The sequence below is a fragment of the Electrona antarctica genome (assembly GCF_951216825.1).
Source record: "Electrona antarctica genome assembly, contig: scaffold_191, whole genome shotgun sequence".
NCBI lineage: Eukaryota > Metazoa > Chordata > Actinopteri > Myctophiformes > Myctophidae > Electrona > Electrona antarctica.
The window spans coordinates 97,501-124,256 of NW_027638770.1; the positions used below are offsets into that span (position 1 = coordinate 97,501).

Below are 26,756 nucleotides of genomic sequence, written 5' to 3' on the forward strand. Positions count from 1 at the left end.
CTTCATATCTGCCCTCTAAGGTCAAAGCATCCATATCAGCCCTCTAAGGGCAAAGCCTTCATATCAGCCCTCTAAGGTCAAAGCATCCATATCAGCCCTCTAAGGGCAAAGCCTTCATATCAGCCCTCTAAGGTCAAAGCATCCATATCAGCCCTCTAAGGTCAAAGCATTCATATCAGCCCTCTAAGGGCAAAGCCTTCATATCAGCCCTCTAAGGTCAAAGCATCCATATCAGCCCTCTAAGGGCAAAGCCTTCATATCAGCCCTCTAAGGTCAAAGCATCCATATCAGCCCTCTAAGGGCAAAGCCTTCATATCAGCCCTCTAAGGTCAAAGCATCCATATCAGCCCTCTAAGGTCAAAGCATCCATATCATATCTTGAGTGTTCATTTACTGTGTCTCTGAATAGGTGGCAGAAGTTAGGCTTATTTTTTTGTAACCAAGTAATTTTGGGTGCTACACCCCCTCTGCCAACCTGGGGAGAGCACCGTACTGACCTCATGCCTCCTTCAATGCATGAGGAGTCCAAGCCGCTTCTTGTCACCTGACAGGGGATGGAGTTTCCCAGATTTCCACGTTTAGTTCTAACAGTTTGCTGGGAACTAACATGTCGTGGAGAATTATTGGTCAAACACAACTGAATGGAGGACCTGGATTCAACTGCATGGAGGACCTGGATTCAACTGAATGGAGGACCTGGATTCACAACTGAATGGAGGACCTGGATTCACAACTGAATGGAGTGGACCTGGATTCACAACTGAATGGAGGACCTGGATTCAACTGAATGGAGGACCTGGATTCACAACTGAATGGACTGGACCTGGATTCACAACTGAATGGAGTGGACCTGGATTCACAACTGAATGGAGGACCTGGATTCAACTGAATGGAGGACCTGGATTCACAACTGAATGGAGGACCTGGATTCACAACTGAATGGAGTGGACCTGGATTCCCAACTGAATGGAGGACCTGGATTCAACTGAATGGAGTGGACCTGGATTCACAACTGAATGGAGTGGACCTGGATTCACAACTGAATGGAGGACCTGGATTCACAACTGAATGGAGGACCTGGATTCAACTGAATGGAGGACCTGGATTCACAACTGAATGGAGGACCTGGATTCACAACTGAATGGAGGACCTGGATTCACAACTGAATGGAGGACCTGGATTCACAACTGAATGGAGTGGACCTGGATTCACAACTGAATGGAGGACCTGGATTCAACTGAATGGAGGACCTGGATTCAACTGAATGGAGGACCTGGATTCAACTGAATGGAGGACCTGGATTCACAACTGAATGGAGGACCTGGATTCACAACTGAATGGAGGACCTGGATTCACAACTGAATGGAGGACCTGGATTCACAACTGAATGGAGGACCTGGATTCACAACTGAATGGAGGACCTGGATTCAACTGAATGGAGGACCTGGATTCACAACTGAATGGAGGACCTGGATTCACAACTGAATGGAGGACCTGGATTCAACTGAATGGAGGACCTGGATTCACAACTGAATGGAGGACCTGGATTCACAACTGAATGGAGGACCTGGATTCACAACTGAATGGAGGACCTGGATTCACAACTGAATGGAGGACCTGGATTCACAACTGAATGGAGGACCTGGATTTACCACTGAATGGAGGACCTGGATTCAACTGAATGGAGGACCTGGATTCACAACTGAATGGAGGACCTGGATTCACAACTGAATGGAGGACCTGGATTCACAACTGAATGGAGGACCTGGATTCACAACTGAATGGAGGACCTGGATTCACAACTGAATGGAGGACCTGGATTCAACTGAATGGAGGACCTGGATTCACAACTGAATGGAGGACCTGGATTCAACTGAATGGAGGACCTGGATTCAACTGAATGGAGGACCTGGATTCAACTGAATGGAGGACCTGGATTCAACTGAATGGAGGACCTGGATTCAACTGAATGGAGGACCTGGATTCACAACTGAATGGAGGACCTGGATTCACAACTGAATGGAGGACCTGGATTCACAACTGAATGGAGGACCTGGATTCACAACTGAATGGAGGACCTGGATTCAACTGAATGGAGGACCTGGATTCACAACTGAATGGAGGACCTGGATTCAACTGAATGGAGGACCTGGATTCACAACTGAATGGAGGACCTGGATTCAACTGAATGGAGGACCTGGATTCAACTGAATGGAGGACCTGGATTCACAACTGAATGGAGGACCTGGATTCAACTGAATGGAGGACCTGGATTCACAACTGAATGGAGGACCTGGATTCACAACTGAATGGAGGACCTGGATTCACAACTGAATGGAGGACCTGGATTCACAACTGAATGGAGGACCTGGATTCACAACTGAATGGAGGACCTGGATTCAACTGAATGGAGGACCTGGATTACTGAATGGAGGACCTGGATTCAACTGAATGGAGTGGACCTGGATTCACAACTGAATGGAGGACCTGGATTCAACTGAATGGAGGACCTGGATTCAACTGAATGGAGGACCTGGATTCACAACTGAATGGAGGACCTGGATTCACAACTGAATGGAGGACCTGGATTCAACTGAATGGAGTGGACCTGGATTCACAACTGAATGGAGGACCTGGATTCAACTGAATGGAGGACCTGGATTCAACTGAATGGAGGACCTGGATTCAACTGAATGGAGGACCTGGATTCACAACTGAATGGAGGACCTGGATTCACAACTGAATGGAGTGGACCTGGATTCAACTGAATGGAGTGGACCTGGATTCACAACTGAATGGAGGACCTGGATTCGACTGAATGGAGGACCTGGATTCACAACTGAATGGAGGACCTGGATTCGACTGAATGGAGGACCTGGATTCAACTGAATGGAGGACCTGGATTCGACTGAATGGAGGACCTGGATTCACAACTGAATGGAGGACCTGGATTCAACTGAATGGAGGACCTGGATTCACAACTGAATGGAGGACCTGGATTCACAACTGAATGGAGGACCTGGATTCACAACTGAATGGAGGACCTGGATTCAACTGAATGGAGGACCTGGATTCAACTGAATGGAGGACCTGGATTCACAACTGAATGGAGGACCTGGATTCACAACTGAATGGAGGACCTGGATTCACAACTGAATGGAGGACCTGGATTCAACTGAATGGAGGACCTGGATTCAACTGAATGGAGGACCTGGATTCACAACTGAATGGAGGACCTGGATTCACAACTGAATGGAGGACCTGGATTCAACTGAATGGAGGACCTGGATTCAACTGAATGGAGGACCTGGATTCACAACTGAATGGAGGACCTGGATTCACAACTGAATGGAGTGGACCTGGATTCACAACTGAATGGAGGACCTGGATTCACAACTGAATGGAGGACCTGGATTCACAACTGAATGGAGGACCTGGATTCAACTGAATGGAGGACCTGGATTCAACTGAATGGAGGACCTGGATTCAACTGAATAGAGGACCTGGATTCAATTGAATGGAGGACCTGGATTCACAACTGAATGGAGGACCTGGATTCAACTGAATGGAGGACCTGGATTCACAACTGAATGGAGGACCTGGATTCACAACTGAATGGAGGACCTGGATTCAACTGAATGGAGGACCTGGATTCACAACTGAATGGAGTGGACCTGGATTCACAACTGAATGGAGGACCTGGATTCAACTGAATGGAGGACCTGGATTCAACTGAATGGAGGACCTGGATTCACAACTGAATGGAGGACCTGGATTCACAACTGAATGGAGGACCTGGATTCACAACTGAATGGAGGACCTGGATTCACAACTGAATGGAGGACCTGGATTCACAACTGAATGGAGGACCTGGATTCAACTGAATGGAGGACCTGGATTCAACTGAATGGAGGACCTGGATTCAACTGAATGGAAGACCTGGATTCACAACTGAATGGAGGACCTGGATTCAACTGAATGGAGGACCTGGATTCAACTGAATGGAGTGGACCTGGATTCAACTGAATGGAGGACCTGGATTCACAACTGAATGGAGGACCTGGATTCAACTGAATGGAGGACCTGGATTCAACTGAATGGAGGACCTGGATTCACAACTGAATGGAGGACCTGGATTCACAACTGAATGGAGGACCTGGATTCAACTGAATGGAGGACCTGGATTCAACTGAATGGAGGACCTGGATTCACAACTGAATGGAGGACCTGGATTCACAACTGAATGGAGGACCTGGATTCAACTGAATGGAGGACCTGGATTCAACTGAATGGAGGATCTGGATTCACAACTGAATGGAGGACCTGGATTCAACTGAATGGAGGACCTGGATTCACAACTGAATGGAGGACCTGGATTCACAACTGAATGGAGGACCTGGATTCAACTGAATGGAGGACCTGGATTCAACTGAATGGAGGATCTGGATTCACAACTGAATGGAGGACCTGGATTCAACTGAATGGAGTGGACCTGGATTCAACTGAATGGAGTGGACCTGGATTCACAACTGAATGGAGTGGACCTGGATTCACAACTGAATGGAGTGGACCTGGATTCAACTGAATGGAGGACCTGGATTCACAACTGAATGGAGGACCTGGATTCACAACTGAATGGAGTGGACCTGGATTCAACTGAATGGAGTGGACCTGGATTCAACTGAATGGAGGACCTGGATTCGACTGAATGGAGGACCTGGATTCACAACTGAATGGAGGACCTGGATTCAACTGAATGGAGGACCTGGATTCACAACTGAATGGAGGACCTGGATTCAACTGAATGGAGGACCTGGATTCACAACTGAATGGAGGACCTGGATTCAACTGAATGGAGTGGACCTGGATTCACAACTGAATGGAGGACCTGGATTCACAACTGAATGGAGGACCTGGATTCAACTGAATGGAGGACCTGGATTCACAACTGAATGGAGGACCTGGATTCACAACTGAATGGAGTGGACCTGGATTCACAACTGAATGGAGGACCTGGATTCAACTGAATGGAGGACCTGGATTCACAACTGAATGGAGGACCTGGATTCACAACTGAATGGAGGACCTGGATTCACAACTGAATGGAGGACCTGGATTCAACTGAATGGAGGACCTGGATTCAACTGAATGGAGGACCTGGATTCAACTGAATGGAGTGGACCTGGATTCACAACTGAATGGAGTGGACCTGGATTCACAACTGAATGGAGTGGACCTGGATTCACAACTGAATGGAGGACCTGGATTCACAACTGAATGGAGGACCTGGATTCACAACTGAATGGAGGACCTGGATTCAACTGAATGGAGGACCTGGATTCAACTGAATGGAGGACTTGGATTCACAACTGAATGGAGGACCTGGATTCACAACTGAATGGAGGACCTGGATTCACAACTGAATGGAGGACCTGGATTCACAACTGAATGGAGGACCTGGATTCAACTGAATGGAGGACCTGGATTCAACTGAATGGAGGACCTGGATTCACAACTGAATGGAGGACCTGGATTCAACTGAATGGAGGACCTGGATTCAACTGAATGGAGGACCTGGATTCACAACTGAATGGAGGACCTGGATTCACAACTGAATGGAGGACCTGGATTCAACTGAATGGAGGACCTGGATTCACAACTGAATGGAGGACCTGGATTCAACTGAATGGAGGACCTGGATTCACAACTGAATGGAGGACCTGGATTCACAACTGAATGGAGGACCTGGATTCAACTGAATGGAGTGGACCTGGATTCACAACTGAATGGAGGACCTGGATTCACAACTGAATGGAGGACCTGGATTCACAACTGAATGGAGTGGACCTGGATTCACAACTGAATGGAGGACCTGGATTCACAACTGAATGGAGGACCTGGATTCAACTGAATGGAGGACCTGGATTCAACTGAATGGAGTGGACCTGGATTCACAACTGAATGGAGGACCTGGATTCAACTGAATGGAGGACCTGGATTCAACTGAATGGAGGACCTGGATTTAACTGAATGGAGGACCTGGATTCACAACTGAATGGAGGACCTGGATTCAACTGAATGGAGGACCTGGATTCAACTGAATGGAGGACCTGGATTCACAACTGAATGGAGGACCTGGATTCAACTGAATGGAGGACCTGGATTCAACTGAATGGAGGACCTGGATTCAACTGAATGGAGTGGACCTGGATTCACAACTGAATGGAGGACCTGGATTCAACTGAATGGAGGACCTGGATTCACAACTGAATGGAGGACCTGGATTCACAACTGAATGGAGGACCTGGATTCACAACTGAATGGAGGACCTGGATTCACAACTGAATGGAGGACCTGGATTCAACTGAATGGAGGACCTGGATTCAACTGAATGGAGGACCTGGATTCACAACTGAATGGAGGACCTGGATTCAACTGAATGGAGTGGACCTGGATTCAACTGAATGGAGTGGACCTGGATTCAACTGAATGGAGTGGACCTGGATTCACAACTGAATGGAGGACCTGGATTCAACTGAATGGAGGACCTGGATTCAACTGAATGGAGGACCTGGATTCAACTGAATGGAGGACCTGGATTCACAACTGAATGGAGGACCTGGATTCACAACTGAATGGAGGACCTGGATTCACAACTGAATGGAGGACCTGGATTCACAACTGAACCTGGAGGACCTGGATTCACAACTGAATGGAGGACCTGGATTCAACTGAATGGAGGACCTGGATTCACAACTGAATGGAGTGGACCTGGATTCACAACTGAATGGAGGACCTGGATTCAACTGACTGGAGGACCTGGATTCACAACTGAATGGAGGACCTGGATTCACAACTGAATGGAGGACCTGGATTCAACTGAATGGAGTGGACCTGGATTCACAACTGAATGGAGGACCTGGATTCACAACTGAATGGAGGACCTGGATTCACAACTGAATGGAGTGGACTTGGATTCACAACTGAATGGAGGACCTGGATTCACAACTGAATGGAGGACCTGGATTCAACTGAATGGAGGACCTGGATTCAACTGAATGGAGTGGACCTGGATTCACAACTGAATGGAGGACCTGGATTCAACTGAATGGAGGACCTGGATTTAACTGAATGGAGGACCTGGATTCACAACTGAATGGAGGACCTGGATTCAACTGAATGGAGGACCTGGATTCAACTGAATGGAGGACCTGGATTCACAACTGAATGGAGGACCTGGATTCACAACTGAATGGAGGACCTGGATTCAACTGAATGGAGGACCTGGATTCACAACTGAATGGAGGACCTGGATTCACAACTGAATGGAGGACCTGGATTCACAACTGAATGGAGGACCTGGATTCACAACTGAATGGAGGACCTGGATTCAACTGAATGGAGGACCTGGATTCAACTGAATGGAGGACCTGGATTCACAACTGAATGGAGGACCTGGATTCAACTGAATGGAGTGGACCTGGATTCAACTGAATGGAGTGGACCTGGATTCAACTGAATGGAGTGGACCTGGATTCACAACTGAATGGAGGACCTGGATTCAACTGAATGGAGGACCTGGATTCACAACTGAATGGAGGACCTGGATTCACAACTGAATGGAGGACCTGGATTCACAACTGAATGGAGTGGACCTGGATTCACAACTGAATGGAGGACCTGGATTCAACTGAATGGAGGACCTGGATTCACAACTGAATGGAGGACCTGGATTCACAACTGAATGGAGGACCTGGATTCAACTGAATGGAGGACCTGGATTCAACTGAATGGAGGACCTGGATTCACAACTGAATGGAGGACCTGGATTCAACTGAATGGAGGACCTGGATTCAACTGAATGGAGGACCTGGATTCACAACTGAATGGAGGACCTGGATTCACAACTGAATGGAGGACCTGGATTCAACTGAATGGAGGACCTGGATTCACAACTGAATGGAGGACCTGGATTCACAACTGAATGGAGGACCTGGATTCACAACTGAATGGAGTGGACCTGGATTCACAACTGAATGGAGGACCTGGATTCAACTGAATGGAGGACCTGGATTCACAACTGAATGGAGGACCTGGATTCACAACTGAATGGAGGACCTGGATTCAACTGAATGGAGGACCTGGATTCAACTGAATGGAGGACCTGGATTCACAACTGAATGGAGGACCTGGATTCACAACTGAATGGAGGACCTGGATTCAACTGAATGGAGGACCTGGATTCACAACTGAATGGAGGACCTGGATTCACAACTGAATGGAGGACCTGGATTCAACTGAATGGAGGACCTGGATTCAACTGAATGGAGGACCTGGATTCAACTGAATGGAGGACCTGGATTCACAACTGAATGGAGTGGACCTGGATTCACAACTGAATGGAGGACCTGGATTCACAACTGAATGGAGGACCTGGATTCACAACTGAATGGAGGACCTGGATTCAACTGAATGGAGGACCTGGATTCACAACTGAATGGAGGACCTGGATTCACAACTGAATGGAGGACCTGGATTCACAACTGAATGGAGTGGACCTGGATTCACAACTGAATGGAGGACCTGGATTCACAACTGAATGGAGGACCTGGATTCACAACTGAATGGAGGACCTGGATTCACAACTGAATGGAGGACCTGGATTCACAACTGAATGGAGTGGACCTGGATTCACAACTGCATGGAGGACCTGGATTCAACTGAATGGAGGACCTGGATTCACAACTGAATGGAGGACCTGGATTCACAACTGAATGGAGTGGACCTGGATTCACAACTGAATGGAGGACCTGGATTCACAACTGAATGGAGGACCTGGATTCAACTGAATGGAGTGGACCTGGATTCACAACTGAATGGAGGACCTGGATTCAACTGAATGGAGTGGACCTGGATTCACAACTGAATGGAGGACCTGGATTCACAACTGAATGGAGTGGACCTGGATTCAACTGAATGGAGGACCTGGATTCACAACTGAATGGAGGACCTGGATTCACAACTGAATGGAGGACCTGGATTCAACTGAATGGAGGACCTGGATTCACAACTGAATGGAGGACCTGGATTCACAACTGAATGGAGGACCTGGATTCACAACTGAATGGAGGACCTGGATTCACAACTGAATGGAGGACCTGGATTCACAACTGAATGGAGGACCTGGATTCACAACTGAATGGAGGACCTGGATTCAACTGAATGGAGGACCTGGATTCACAACTGAATGGAGGACCTGGATTCAACTGAATGGAGGACCTGGATTCACAACTGAATGGAGGACCTGGATTCACAACTGAATGGAGGACCTGGATTCACAACTGAATGGAGGACCTGGATTCAACTGAATGGAGTGGACCTGGATTCACAACTGAATGGAGGACCTGGATTCACAACTGAATGGAGGACCTGGATTCACAACTGAATGGAGGACATGGATTCACAACTGAATGGAGGACCTGGATTCACAACTGAATGGAGGACCTGGATTCAACTGAATGGAGGACCTGGATTCACAACTGAATGGAGGACCTGGATTCCTTGTGCGCGTCAAACAGTATTAAACATCCAGGTTTTCCTTGCGGCCTGTTTTTTAACTGCCCTAGAGATATAGCCGAAAAAGGGGTACAGGCTTTAGTTTAGACATATTATTGGTCCGACTGTCATTAGACCGACAACCTATACCTGAAACCCTAACCTAACCCTAACCGCAAGCACGGGAGCAGCACATGTCCGACGGCTGTGTCCGCATGTCGGTCCGTTGGCGTATCTAACCTGTGTGTGCGTCCCCTGAAAAAGTACAGAGCCATGAAGGACCCCGGTCAAAGAAGTATACCTACGTAGAGGTCAAGTGGTTGAACATGTTCCTCCTTACACATAATGGGTAAATGTGTGGGTGTGGTGGTGTGGGTTCTCACCTCTCCTTGTCCAGCTGCATGAGTTTATCCACGTCATACGCCAGGTTCACATCATGTACCTGACACGTTGGATACGCCTCCCTGTAGAGAACAACAACATGTATTAATACACGTTGGATACGCCTCCCTGTAGAGAATAACAACATGTATTAATACACGTTGGATACGCCTCCCTGTAGAGAATAACAACATGTATTAATACACGTTGGATACGCCTCCCTGTAGAGAATAACAACATGTATTAATACACGTTGGATACGCCTCCCTGTAGAGAATAACAACATGTATTAATACACGTTGGATACGCCTCCCTGTAGAGAACAACAACATGTATTAATACACGTTGGATACGCCTCCCTGTAGAGAACAACAACATGTATTAATACACGTTGGATACGCCTCCCTGTAGAGAATAACAACATGTATTAATACACGTTGGATACGCCTCCCTGTAGAGAACAACAACATGTATTAATACACGTTGGATACGCCTCCCTGTAGAGAATAACAACATGTATTAATACACGTTGGATACGCCTCCCTGTAGAGAATAACAACATGTATTAATACACGTTGGATACGCCTCCCTGTAGAGAACAACATGTATTAATACACGTTGGATACGCCTCCCTGTAGAGAATAACAACATGTATTAATACACGTTGGATACGCCTCCCTGTAGAGAATAACAACATGTATTAATACACGTTGGATACGCCTCCCTGTAGAGAACAACAACATGTATTAATACACGTTGGATACACCTCCCTGTAGAGAACAACAACATGTATTAATACACGTTGGATACGCCTCCCTGTAGAGAATAACAACATGTATTAATACACGTTGGATACGCCTCCCTGTAGAGAACAACAACATGTATTAATACACGTTGGATACGCCTCCCTGTAGAGAACAACAACATGTATTAATACACGTTGGATACGCCTCCCTGTAGAGAATAACAACATGTATTAATACACGTTGGATACACCTCCCTGTAGAGAATAACAACATGTATTAATACACGTTGGATACGCCTCCCTGTAGAGAATAACAACATGTATTAATACACGTTGGATACGCCTCCCTGTAGAGAATAACAACATGTATTAATACACGTTGGATACACCTCCCTGTAGAGAATAACAACATGTATTAATACACGTTGGATACGCCTCCCTGTAGAGAACAACAACATGTATTAATACACGTTGGATACGCCTCCCTGTAGAGAATAACAACATGTATTAATACACGTTGGATACGCCTCCCTGTAGAGAACAACAACATGTATTAATACACGTTGGATACGCCTCCCTGTAGAGAACAACAACATGTATTAATACACGTTGGATACGCCTCCCTGTAGAGAATAACAACATGTATTAATACACGTTGGATACGCCTCCCTGTAGAGAACAACAACATGTATTAATACACGTTGGATACGCCTCCCTGTAGAGAATAACAACATGTATTAATACACGTTGGATACGCCTCCCTGTAGAGAATAACAACATGTATTAATACACGTTGGATACGCCTCCCTGTAGAGAACAACAACATGTATTAATACACGTTGGATACGCCTCCCTGTAGAGAATAACAACATGTATTAATACACGTTGGATACGCCTCCCTGTAGAGAATAACAACATGTATTAATACACGTTGGATACGCCTCCCTGTAGAGAATAACAACATGTATTAATACACGTTGGATACGCCTCCCTGTAGAGAATAACAACATGTATTAATACACGTTGGATACGCCTCCCTGTAGAGAACAACAACATGTATTAATACACGTTGGATACGCCTCCCTGTAGAGAATAACAACATGTATTAATACACGTTGGATACGCCTCCCTGTAGAGAATAACAACATGTATTAATACACGTTGGATACGCCTCCCTGTAGAGAATAACAACATGTATTAATACACGTTGGATACGCCTCCCTGTAGAGAATAACAACATGTATTAATACACGTTGGATACGCCTCCCTGTAGAGAACAACAACATGTATTAATACACGTTGGATACGCCTCCCTGTAGAGAATAACAACATGTATTAATACACGTTGGATACGCCTCCCTGTAGAGAATAACAACATGTATTAATACACGTTGGATACGCCTCCCTGTAGAGAACAACAACATGTATTAATACACGTTGGATACGCCTCCCTGTAGAGAATAACAACATGTATTAATACACGTTGGATACGCCTCCCTGTAGAGAATAACAACATGTATTAATACACGTTGGATACGCCTCCCTGTAGAGAACAACAACATGTATTAATACACGTTGGATACGCCTCCCTGTAGAGAACAACAACATGTATTAATACACGTTGGATACGCCTCCCTGTAGAGAACAACAACATGTATTAATACACGTTGGATACGCCTCCCTGTAGAGAACAACAACATGTATTAATACACGTTGGATACGCCTCCCTGTAGAGAACAACAACATGTATTAATACACGTTGGATACGCCTCCCTGTAGAGAATAACAACATGTATTAATACACGTTGGATACGCCTCCCTGTAGAGAACAACAACATGTATCAATACACGTTGGATACACCTCCCTGTAGAGAATAACAACATGTATTAATACACGTTGGATACGCCTCCCTGTAGAGAACAACAACATGTATTAATACACGTTGGATACGCCTCCCTGTAGAGAACAACAACATGTATTAATACACGTTGGATACGCCTCCCTGTAGAGAACAACAACATGTATTAATACACGTTGGATACGCCTCCCTGTAGAGAATAACAACATGTATTAATACACGTTGGATACGCCTCCCTGTAGAGAACAACAACATGTATCAATACACGTTGGATACGCCTCCCTGTAGAGAACAACAACATGTATTAATACACGTTGGATACGCCTCCCTGTAGAGAACAACAACATGTATTAATACACGTTGGATACGCCTCCCTGTAGAGAACAACAACATGTATTAATACACGTTGGATACGCCTCCCTGTAGAGAATAACAACATGTATTAATACACGTTGGATACGCCTCCCTGTAGAGAACAATAACATGTATTAATACACGTTGGATACGCCTCCCTGTAGAGAATAACAACATGTATTAATACACGTTGGATACGCCTCCCTGTAGAGAACAACAACATGTATTAATACACGTTGGATACGCCTCCCTGTAGAGAATAACATGTATTAATACACGTTGGATACGCCTCCCTGTAGAGAACAACAACATGTATTAATACACGTTGGATACGCCTCCCTGTAGAGAACAACAACATGTATTAATACACGTTGGATACGCCTCCCTGTAGAGAACAACAACATGTATTAATACACGTTGGATACGCCTCCCTGTAGAGAACAACAACATGTATTAATACACGTTGGATACGCCTCCCTGTAGAGAACAACAACATGTATTAATACACGTTGGATACGCCTCCCTGTAGAGAATAACAACATGTATTAATACACGTTGGATACGCCTCCCTGTAGAGAATAACAACATGTATTAATACACGTTGGATACGCCTCCCTGTAGAGAACAACAACATGTATTAATACACGTTGGATACGCCTCCCTGTAGAGAATAACAACATGTATTAATACACGTTGGATACGCCTCCCTGTAGAGAATAACAACATGTATTAATACACGTTGGATACGCCTCCCTGTAGAGAATAACAACATGTATTAATACACGTTGGATACGCCTCCCTGTAGAGAACAACAACATGTATTAATACACGTTGGATACGCCTCCCTGTAGAGAACAACAACATGTATTAATACACGTTGGATACGCCTCCCTGTAGAGAATAACAACATGTATTAATACACGTTGGATACGCCTCCCTGTAGAGAATAACAACATGTATTAATACACGTTGGATACGCCTCCCTGTAGAGAATAACAACATGTATTAATACACGTTGGATACGCCTCCCTGTAGAGAATAACAACATGTATTAATACACGTTGGATACGCCTCCCTGTAGAGAACAACAACATGTATTAATACACGTTGGATACGCCTCCCTGTAGAGAACAATAACATGTATTAATACACGTTGGATACGCCTCCCTGTAGAGAACAACAACATGTATTAATACACGTTGGATACGCCTCCCTGTAGAGAACAACAACATGTATTAATACACGTTGGATACGCCTCCCTGTAGAGAATAACAACATGTATTAATACACGTTGGATACGCCTCCCTGTAGAGAACAACAACATGTATTAATACACGTTGGATACGCCTCCCTGTAGAGAACAACAACATGTATTAATACACGTTGGATACGCCTCCCTGTAGAGAACAACAACATGTATTAATACACGTTGGATACGCCTCCCTGTAGAGAATAACAACATGTATTAATACACGTTGGATACGCCTCCCTGTAGAGAATAACAACATGTATTAATACACGTTGGATACGCCTCCCTGTAGAGAACAACAACATGTATTAATACACGTTGGATACGCCTCCCTGTAGAGAACAACAACATGTATTAATACACGTTGGATACGCCTCCCTGTAGAGAACAACAACATGTATTAATACACGTTGGATACGCCTCCCTGTAGAGAACAACAACATGTATTAATACACGTTGGATACGCCTCCCTGTAGAGAACAACAACATGTATTAATACACGTTGGATACGCCTCCCTGTAGAGAATAACAACATGTATTAATACACGTTGGATACGCCTCCCTGTAGAGAACAACAACATGTATTAATACACGTTGGATACGCCTCCCTGTAGAGAATAACAACATGTATTAATACACGTTGGATACGCCTCCCTGTAGAGAATAACAACATGTATTAATACACGTTGGATACGCCTCCCTGTAGAGAATAACAACATGTATTAATACACGTTGGATACGCCTCCCTGTAGAGAACAACAACATGTATTAATACACGTTGGATACGCCTCCCTGTAGAGAACAACAACATGTATTAATACACGTTGGATACACCTCCCTGTAGAGAACAACAACATGTATTAATACACGTTGGATACGCCTCCCTGTAGAGAATAACAACATGTATTAATACACGTTGGATACGCCTCCCTGTAGAGAATAACAACATGTATTAATACACGTTGGATACGCCTCCCTGTAGAGAATAACAACATGTATTAATACACGTTGGATACGCCTCCCTGTAGAGAATAACAACATGTATTAATACACGTTGGATACGCCTCCCTGTAGAGAACAACAACATGTATTAATACACGTTGGATACGCCTCCCTGTAGAGAACAACAACATGTATTAATACACGTTGGATACGCCTCCCTGTAGAGAACAACAACATGTATTAATACACGTTGGATACGCCTCCCTGTAGAGAACAACAACATGTATTAATACACGTTGGATACGCCTCCCTGTAGAGAACAACAACATGTATTAATACACGTTGGATACGCCTCCCTGTAGAGAACAACAACATGTATTAATACACGTTGGATACGCCTCCCTGTAGAGAACAACAACATGTATTAATACACGTTGGATACGCCTCCCTGTAGAGAACAACAACATGTATTAATACACGTTGGATACGCCTCCCTGTAGAGAACAACAACATGTATTAATACACGTTGGATACGCCTCCCTGTAGAGAACAACAACATGTATTAATACACGTTGGATACGCCTCCCTGTAGAGAATAACAACATGTATTAATACACGTTGGATACGCCTCCCTGTAGAGAATAACAACATGTATTAATACACGTTGGATACGCCTCCCTGTAGAGAATAACAACATGTATTAATACACGTTGGATACGCCTCCCTGTAGAGAATAACAACATGTATTAATACACGTTGGATACGCCTCCCTGTAGAGAACAACAACATGTATTAATACACGTTGGATACGCCTCCCTGTAGAGAACAACAACATGTATTAATACACGTTGGATACGCCTCCCTGTAGAGAACAACAACATGTATTAATACACGTTGGATACGCCTCCCTGTAGAGAATAACAACATGTATTAATACACGTTGGATACGCCTCCCTGTAGAGAATAACAACATGTATTAATACACGTTGGATACACCTCCCTGTAGAGAACAACATGTATTAATACACGTTGGATACACCTCCCTGTAGAGAACAACAACATGTATTAATACACGTTGGATACACCTCCCTGTAGAGAACAACAACATGTATTAATACACGTTGGATACGCCTCCCTGTAGAGAACAACAACATGTATTAATACACGTTGGATACGCCTCCCTGTAGAGAATAACAACATGTATTAATACACGTTGGATACACCTCCCTGTAGAGAACAACAACATGTATTAATACACGTTGGATACACCTCCCTGTAGAGAACAACAACATGTATTAATACACGTTGGATACGCCTCCCTGTAGAGAACAACAACATGTATTAATACACGTTGGATACGCCTCCCTGTAGAGAATAACAACATGTATTAATACACGTTGGATACGCCTCCCTGTAGAGAATGAAAACATGTATTAATACACGTTGGATACGCCTCCCTGTAGAGAATAACAACATGTATTAATACACGTTGGATACGCCTCCCTGTAGAGAACAACAACATGTATTAATACACGTTGGATACGCCTCCCTGTAGAGAATAACAACATGTATTAATACACGTTGGATACGCCTCCCTGTAGAGAATAACAACATGTATTAATACACGTTGGATACGCCTCCCTGTAGAGAACAACAACATGTATTAATACACGTTGGATACGCCTCCCTGTAGAGAATAACAACATGTATTAATACACGTTGGATACGCCTCCCTGTAGAGAACAACAACATGTATTAATACACGTTGGATACGCCTCCCTGTAGAGAACAACAACATGTATTAATACACGTTGGATACGCCTCCCTGTAGAGAACAACAACATGTATTAATACACGTTGGATACGCCTCCCTGTAGAGAACAACAACATGTATTAATACACGTTGGATACGCCTCCCTGTAGAGAATAACAACATGTATTAATACACGTTGGATACGCCTCCCTGTAGAGAATAACAACATGTATTAATACACGTTGGATACGCCTCCCTGTAGAGAATAACAACATGTATTAATACACGTTGGATACGCCTCCCTGTAGAGAATAACAACATGTATTAATACACGTTGGATACGCCTCCCTGTAGAGAATAACAACATGTATTAATACACGTTGGATACGCCTCCCTGTAGAGAATAACAACATGTATTAATACACGTTGGATACACCTCCCTGTAGAGAATAACAACATGTATTAATACACGTTGGATACGCCTCCCTGTAGAGAATAACAACATGTATTAATACACGTTGGATACGCCTCCCTGTAGAGAACAACAACATGTATTAATACACGTTGGATACGCCTCCCTGTAGAGAATAACAACATGTATTAATACACGTTGGATACGCCTCCCTGTAGAGAACAACAACATGTATTAATACACGTTGGATACGCCTCCCTGTAGAGAACAACAACATGTATTAATACACGTTGGATACGCCTCCCTGTAGAGAACAACAACATGTATTAATACACGTTGGATACGCCTCCCTGTAGAGAACAACAACATGTATTAATACACGTTGGATACGCCTCCCTGTAGAGAACAACAACATGTATTAATACACGTTGGATACGCCTCCCTGTAGAGAACAACAACATGTATTAATACACGTTGGATACGCCTCCCTGTAGAGAATAACAACATGTATTAATACACGTTGGATACGCCTCCCTGTAGAGAATAACAACATGTATTAATACACGTTGGATACGCCTCCCTGTAGAGAATAACAACATGTATTAATACACGTTGGATACGCCTCCCTGTAGAGAATAACAACATGTATTAATACACGTTGGATACGCCTCCCTGTAGAGAACAACAACATGTATTAATACACGTTGGATACGCCTCCCTGTAGAGAATAACAACATGTATTAATACACGTTGGATACGCCTCCCTGTAGAGAATAACAACATGTATTAATACACGTTGGATACGCCTCCCTGTAGAGAATAACAACATGTATTAATACACGTTGGATACGCCTCCCTGTAGAGAACAACAACATGTATTAATACACGTTGGATACGCCTCCCTGTAGAGAACAACAACATGTATTAATACACGTTGGATACGCCTCCCTGTAGAGAATAACAACATGTATTAATACACGTTGGATACGCCTCCCTGTAGAGAATAACATGTATTAATACACGTTGGATACGCCTCCCTGTAGAGAACAACAACATGTATTAATACACGTTGGATACGCCTCCCTGTAGAGAATAACATGTATTAATACACGTTGGATACGCCTCCCTGTAGAGAATAACATGTATTAATACACGTTGGATACGCCTCCCTGTAGAGAATAACAACATGTATTAATACACGTTGGATACGCCTCCCTGTAGAGAACAACAACATGTATTAATACACGTTGGATACGCCTCCCTGTAGAGAATAACAACATGTATTAATACACGTTGGATACGCCTCCCTGTAGAGAATAACAACATGTATTAATACACGTTGGATACGCCTCCCTGTAGAGAATAACAACATGTATTAATACACGTTGGATACGCCTCCCTGTAGAGAATAACAACATGTATTAATACACGTTGGATACACCTCCCTGTAGAGAATAACAACATGTATTAATACACGTTGGATACGCCTCCCTGTAGAGAACAACAACATGTATTAATACACGTTGGATACGCCTCCCTGTAGAGAACAACAACATGTATTAATACACGTTGGATACGCCTCCCTGTAGAGAATAACAACATGTATTAATACACGTTGGATACGCCTCCCTGTAGAGAATAACAACATGTATTAATACACGTTGGATACGCCTCCCTGTAGAGAATAACAACATGTATTAATACACGTTGGATACGCCTCCCTGTAGAGAATAACAACATGTATTAATACACGTTGGATACACCTCCCTGTAGAGAATAACATGTATTAATACACGTTGGATACGCCTCCCTGTAGAGAACAACAACATGTATTAATACACGTTGGATACGCCTCCCTGTAGAGAACAACAACATGTATTAATACACGTTGGATACGCCTCCCTGTAGAGAATAACAACATGTATTAATACACGTTGGATACGCCTCCCTGTAGAGAACAACAACATGTATTAATACACGTTGGATACGCCTCCCTGTAGAGAACAACAACATGTATTAATACACGTTGGATACGCCTCCCTGTAGAGAATAACAACATGTATTAATACACGTTGGATACGCCTCCCTGTAGAGAACAACAACATGTATTAATACACGTTGGATACGCCTCCCTGTAGAGAATAACAACATGTATTAATACACGTTGGATACGCCTCCCTGTAGAGAACAACAACATGTATTAATACACGTTGGATACGCCTCCCTGTAGAGAATAACAACATGTATTAATACACGTTGGATACGCCTCCCTGTAGAGAACAACAACATGTATTAATACACGTTGGATACGCCTCCCTGTAGAGAATAACAACATGTATTAATACACGTTGGATACGCCTCCCTGTAGAGAATAACAACATGTATTAATACACGTTGGATACGCCTCCCTGTAGAGAACAACAACATGTATTAATACACGTTGGATACGCCTCCCTGTAGAGAATAACAACATGTATTAATACACGTTGGATACACCTCCCTGTAGAGAATAACAACATGTATTAATACACGTTGGATACGCCTCCCTGTAGAGAATAACAACATGTATTAATACACGTTGGATACGCCTCCCTGTAGAGAATGAAAACATTTACTAAAACACGTTGGATACGCCTCCCTGTAGAGAATAACAACATGTATTAATACACGTTGGATACACCTCCCTGTAGAGAATAACAACATGTATTAATACACGTTGGATACGCCTCCCTGTAGAGAATGAAAACATTTACTAAAACACGTTGGATACGCCTCCCTGTACAAAACACAACAATTTATTACACACTAAAAAGATACACCTCCCTGTACACAACAAAGCACAGGACAGAACCATGGACACATTGAAAACATGTGCTGTAAGTAGTCGTGGGTAGTCGTGGAACCGAACATGCTTGGGTACCCATTACAATGTTCTCCCCATCGGTTCCTACAGTACATACACGCACAGTGTGTGTGTGTGTGTGTGTGCGCGCGCGCGCGCATCGGCTGTGGTGTAACTTGTACTCACATGAAATGTGTCTTCACAGCCTCCTCTGTGGCTTCCTTAGGGACTGAACACACGAACAAGGTGTTTCTGGTCTGCAAGGACAAGACAGAACACACAGTCTGGTAAAATAACACAAGGACAAGACAGAACACACAGTCTGGTAAAATAACACACGGACAAGACAGAACACACAGTCTGGTAAAATAACACACGGACAAGACAGAACACACAGTCTGGTAAAATAACACACAGACAAGACAGAACACACAGTCTGGTAAAATAACACACGGACAAGGTGTTCCTGGTCTGCAAGGACAAGACAGAACACACAGTCTGGTAAAATAACACACGGACAAGGTGTTCCTGGTCTACAAGGACAAGACAGAACACACAGTCTGGTAAAATAACACACGGACAAGGTGTTCCTGGTCTACAAGGACAAGACAGAACACACAGTCACACAGTCTGGTAAAATAACGCCCTACCTGATCATACTACAAGTGTCACGACAAAGGATACAAACTAGAAGATCTACAAGCTCAAAACGTGTTTATAATAAGCTTGTATATCAGTTACTTTTGCTATTTTTGCTGTGTGGTCAATGAAAAATATGATGGTGCGTAGCTCTGTTGTACAGTTAGGATTAGTGAAAAAACCCAAAACGATAATCATGGAATATAGAGGCTATGCGTGTGACATAATCATAATACCCGGACGTTATGCAGGAACGCCTACTGAGTGGCAAAAGAAAAAACTACTTTCTGGCCTTGACAGCCCACACATCCAAACAGAAAAGTCCTGTCTGATTGCATTAAACAAGGTTAAACTCACTTTATGGCTGCATGCACATACCCTCATACGATGGTACACCTTTGTGTCTACACAACATGCAATAGTATACTATACTAGAGAATTACATTACATTATCTGACTGTCACTAGGTGTTCTAGGCGGCGGCGGCTCGCCCCTTCTTAGAGACAAAGTGTTCTAGGTGGCGGCGGCTCGCCCCTTCTTAGAGACAAAGTGTTCTAGGTGGCGGCGGCGCGCCCCTTCTTAGAGACAAAGTGTTCTAGGTGGCGGCGGCTCGCCCCTTCTTAGAGACAAAGTGTTCTAGGTGGCGGCGGCTCGCCCCTTCTTAGAGACAAAGTGTTCTAGGTGGCGGCGGCGCGCCCCTTCTTAGAGACAAAGTGTTCTAGGTGGCGGCGGCGCGCCCCTTCTTAGAGACAAAGTGTTCTAGGTGGCGGCGGCTCGCCCCTTCTTAGAGACAAAGTGTTCTAGGTGGCGGCGGCTCGCCCCTTCTTAGAGACAAAGTGTTCTAGGTGGCGGCGGCGCGCCCCTTCTTAGAGACAAAGTGTTCTAGGTGGCGGCGGCGCGCCCCTTCTTAGAGACAAAGTGTTCTAGGTGGCGGCGGCGCGCCCCTTCTTAGAGACAAAGTGTTCTAGGTGGCGGCGGCTCGCCCCTTCTTAGAGACAAAGTGTTCTAGGTGGCGGCGGCTCGCCCCTTCTTAGAGACAAAGTGTTCTAGGTGGCGGCGGCTCGCCCCTTCTTAGAGACAAAGTGTTCTAGGTGGCGGCGGCGCGCCCCTTCTTAGAGACAAAGTGTTCTAGGTGGCGGCGGCGCGCCCCTTCTTAGAGACAAAGTGTTCTAGGTGGCGGCGGCTCGCCCCTTCTTAGAGACAAAGTGTTCTAGGTGGCGGCGGCTCGCCCCTTCTTAGAGACAAAGTGTTCTAGGTGGCGGCGGCGCGCCCCTTCTTAGAGACAAAGTGTTCTAGGTGGCGGCGGCGCGCCCCTTCTTAGAGACAAAGTGTTCTAGGTGGCGGCGGCGCGCCCCTTCTTAGAGACAAAGTGTTCTAGGTGGCGGCGGCTCGCCCCTTCTTAGAGACAAAGTGTTCTAGGTGGCGGCGGCTCGCCCCTTCTTAGAGACAAAGTGTTCTAGGTGGCGGCGGCGCGCCCCTTCTTAGAGACAAAGTGTTCTAGGTGGCGGCGGCTCGCCCCTTCTTAGAGACAAAGTGTTCTAGGTGGCGGCGGCTCGCCCCTTCTTAGAGACAAAGTGTTCTAGGTGGCGGCGGCTCGCCCCTTCTTAGAGACAAAGTGTTCTAGGTGGCGGCGGCGCGCCCCTTCTTAGAGACAAAGTGTTCTAGGTGGCGGCGGCGCGCCCCTTCTTAGAGACAAAGTGTTCTAGGTGGCGGCGGCTCGCCCCTTCTTAGAGACAAAGTGTTCTAGGTGGCGGCGGCTCGCCCCTTCTTAGAGACAAAGTGTTCTAGGTGGCGGCGGCTCGCCCCTTCTTAGAGACAAAGTGTTCTAGGTGGCGGCGGCTCGCCCCTTCTTAGAGACAAAGTGTTCTAGGTGGCGGCGGCTCGCCCCTTCTTAGAGACAAAGTGTTCTAGGTGGCGGCGGCGCGCCCCTTCTTAGAGACAAAGTGTTCTAGGTGGCGGCGGCTCGCCCCTTCTTAGAGACAAAGTGTTCTAGGTGGCGGCGGCGCGCCCCTTCTTAGAGACAAAGTGTTCTAGGTGGCGGCGGCTCGCCCCTTCTTAGAGACAAAGTGTTCTAGGTGGCGGCGGCGCGCCCCTTCTTAGAGACAAAGTGTTCTAGGTGGCGGCGGCTCGCCCCTTCTTAGAGACAAAGTGTTCTAGGTGGCGGCGGCTCGCCCCTTCTTAGAGACAAAGTGTTCTAGGTGGCGGCGGCTCGCCCCTTCTTAGAGACAAAGTGTTCTAGGTGGCGGCGGCTCGCCCCTTCTTAGAGACAAAGTGTTCTAGGTGGCGGCGGCTCGCCCCTTCTTAGAGACAAAGTGTTCTAGGTGGCGGCGGCGCGCCCCTTCTTAGAGACAAAGTGTTCTAGGTGGCGGCGGCTCGCCCCTTCTTAGAGACAAAGTGTTCTAGGTGGCGGCGGCTCGCCCCTTCTTAGAGACAAAGTGTTCTAGGTGGCGGCGGCTCGCCCCTTCTTTGCAAGGCCATAAAAAAGGACAATAAAAGTGTAAACACATACAGTACATATTATTGTGGATATTATTGTCTGTCTCGTTACAACACCACTTTTTGCTGACTGGATGTCAGAAGTGTCAGTGAAATGACAGTGGACGCTGTGACTCGCTGTGCATCTCATCTGGACTCGTACTGTACTGTACTGTACTGTACTGTACTGTACTGTACTGTACTGTACTGTACTGTACTGTACTGTACTGTACTGTACTGTACTGTACTGTACTGTACTGTACTCACCTCGTCACTGTGCATGCCTCTCATCTGGACTCGTACTGTACTGTACTGTACTGTACTGTACTGTACTGTACTGTACTGTACTGTACTGTACTGTACTGTACTGTACTCACCTCGTCACTGTGCATGCCTCTCATCTGGGACGTGTGGTGTCTGAGCAGAACCACCGTCAGCACCAAGTACAGCACGGCAAACACCGTGTGGAGCCACAAGAGGTTGTTCCTACAAGTACACACACACACACACACACACACACACAGTGTCAGCAGTGAAAACAGTTGTTCCTACAACAAACACAAGTACATCACTGAAAACACTGTTGCCTCTTTTTCGACCCCCCCAAAAAACTTTGGCTGCAGAACTGGTTCCGTTCTAGATTCTTGGAACCAACAATATTATAACAACAGAACTGAACCGGTTCAGGTTCAGTGTAAACGCTCTGAACTGGATCAATATTATAGGAACAACAGAACTGAACCGGTTCAGGTTCAGTGTAAACGCTCTGAACTGGATCAATATTATAGGAACAACAGAACTGAACCGGTTCAGGTTCAGTGTAAACGCTCTGAACTGGATCAATATTATAGGAACAACAGAACTGAACCGGTTCAGGTTCAGTGTAGACGCTCTGAACTGGATCAATATTATAGGAACAACAGAACTGAACCGGTTCAGGTTCAGTGTAAACGCTCTGAACTGGATCAATATTATAGGAACAACAGAACTGAACCGGTTCAGGTTCAGTGTAAACGCTCTGAACTGGATCAATATTATAGGAACAACAGAACTGAACCGGTTCAGGTTCAGTGTAGACGCTCTGAACTGGATCAATATTATAGGAACAACAGAACTGAACCGGTTCAGGTTCAGTGTAAACGCTCTGAACTGGATCAATATTATAGGAACAACAGAACTGAACCGGTTCAGGTTCAGTGTAGACGCTCTGAACTGGATCAATATTATAGGAACAACAGAACTGAACCGGTTCAGGTTCAGTGTAAACGCTCTGAACTGGATCAATATTATAGGAACAACAGAACTGAACCGGTTCAGGTTCAGTGTAAACGCTCTGAACTGGATCAATATTATAGGCTGGAACATAAACAGAACTGAACTGGTTCAACCCAGGTGGACAAAGGGGTCTAAGTGTAGCCACACGTTGTTCCTAAAAAACAGAGTTTACACAAGACGTTATCAGTTCTTAAATATTTCAAACAAGACAAAAATATTAAATGTAATAAACAAAGACAAAACTAGTAAAAATAGTTAATATTGTGATAGTATAGCATTAGGAATTAGTAGTGTAATTATTAATTAATTACCCTCTCTGAAGATTCCCAAGGGTCGTCCTTCCAAAATTGTAAGGGTCATTTCCTGGAAGAAATATATAATATGTTGCTTTTATTTACTTTGCACCCCCAGATCAATATGAATAGATTTGGTTAAAACCCATTTTGACCTGAGATCAGATTCTAAAATTGTCTTCTAAATCCTGAAAAAGCTATGTTGTTCTTCGATTTTTCAAAAATAGCATACCTACAAGCTCGTAGCGCGCCACTTGGTGGCGCGCTATGAGCTTGTAGATCTGCTATTTTTCAATAGCTAAAGCATAGCATAATGCTAACACCAAAACGGTTTCCCGCCCAAAATGGGTTTTAAGTCACTTTCAACCTGGTGTCCCTATTCTCAGCCCTATCCACTCTGCAGGGAGTTCCAACTACTTCCCTCTGGTAGACGGTACAAAGTACCAAAAGCTAACCGTAACATTTTTAAAAACTCCTTCATCCCAAATGCCATTAAGGCACTAAATGATACCATGTCTCACTAGATTTGTTGTTTTTCCAATGTATTTTCCACTCTGTTGTCCTGCACTTTATTTCCATGAGAAAATAATTGTGTAAGTGTTGTTGATGTTGTTGTAACTGTTTATTTCCACACGTGGACAATAAATGAAACTAACTAACTAACTAACTAACTAACTAACTATCTATCTATCTATCTATCTAACTAACTAACTAACTAACTAACTAACTAACTATCTATCTAACTAACTAACTAACTAACTATCTAACTAACTAACTAACTAACTAACTAACTAACTATCTAACTAACTAACTATCGCCACATCCTGCCAGATGTACTAATCTGCATAATGAGCAGGTGATCAGTACGGGAGGAGATAGATCAGTCACACAATACAGACACTCATACACACATATTATATCAATCTTATACTGTAGCACTGAGCCTCTGACTCCCATCAACACAAACAACAGTTAGCAGCACAACAAAATAAAACATATTATGCTTAAAGAACCACTCCACCAAAATGCATGTTTGGTTTGTGTGGTTAATGGGTTAATGGGTTTTTGAAGCTCAACCACGGAAATCCTGCTCGCTTCTTTGCTCTCTGCATATCTCCAAAGCAGTAATATGATGTTGTTGTTTTTTTACAACCAAAATGTGGTTTTCAGATGAGCATCAACTGAAAACTGCTTCCTCCCTTTACTGACCATGTTTGTGCCCATATTTGGCACAAACATGTAACATAAAAGAGCAACTGTCTGCAATTTGCAACTGGTGCTAGACAAAAAAAACAAACCAAAAAGCGTCCTGGAGAGCTCAGGCACTGGGACGGGGAGCAGCACCAGGAGCAGACTGGTGCTGCTCAGGCACTGGGACGGGGAGCAGCACCAGGAGCAGACTGGTGCTGCTCAGGCACTGGGACGGGGAGCAGCACCAGGAGCAGACTGGTGCTGCTCAGGCACTGGGACTAGGAGCAGCACCAGGGGCAGACTGGTGCTGCTCAGGCACTGGGACGGGGAGCAGCACCAGGAGCAGACTGGTGCTGCTCAGGCACTGGGACGAGGAGCAGCACCAGGAGCAGACTGGTGCTGCTCAGGCACTGGGACTAGGAGCAGCACCAGGGGCAGACTGGTGCTGCTCAGGCACTGGGACGGGGAGCAGCACCAGGAGCAGACTGGTGCTGCTCAGGCACTGGGACTAGGAGCAGCACCAGGAGCAGACTGGTGCTGCTCAGACACTGGGACTAGGAGCAGCACCAGGAGCAGACTGGTGCTGCTCAGGCACTGGGACGAGGAGCAGCACCAGGAGCAGACTGGTGCTGCTCAGGCACTGGGACTAGGAGCAGCACCAGGAGCAGACTGGTGCTGCTCAGACACTGGGACTAGGAGCAGCACCAGGAGCAGACTGGTGCTGCTCAGGCACTGGGAGCAGCACCAGGAGCAGACTGGTGCTGCTCAGGCACTGGGACTAGGAGCAGCAC

At 45.1% G+C, this 26,756-nt stretch overlaps 1 protein-coding gene across 2 annotated transcripts in view; it reads right to left on the reverse strand.

The window, feature by feature from the left end:
• tmem63a (transmembrane protein 63A) overlaps nt 1-26,756 on the reverse strand; it is a 120,652-nt gene that overhangs the window by 72,618 nt on the left and 21,278 nt on the right. For both annotated transcript variants that reach the window (XM_079530626.1, XM_079530625.1), the window contains exons 7-10: nt 24,793-24,844; nt 23,584-23,692; nt 20,279-20,349; nt 9,939-10,019 (exon numbers count right to left, since the gene is read on the reverse strand). In XM_079530626.1, the coding sequence (XP_079386752.1) occupies nt 9,939-10,019; nt 20,279-20,349; nt 23,584-23,692; nt 24,793-24,844 (313 nt within the window). The remainder of the gene's footprint in view (nt 1-9,938; nt 10,020-20,278; nt 20,350-23,583; nt 23,693-24,792; nt 24,845-26,756) is intronic.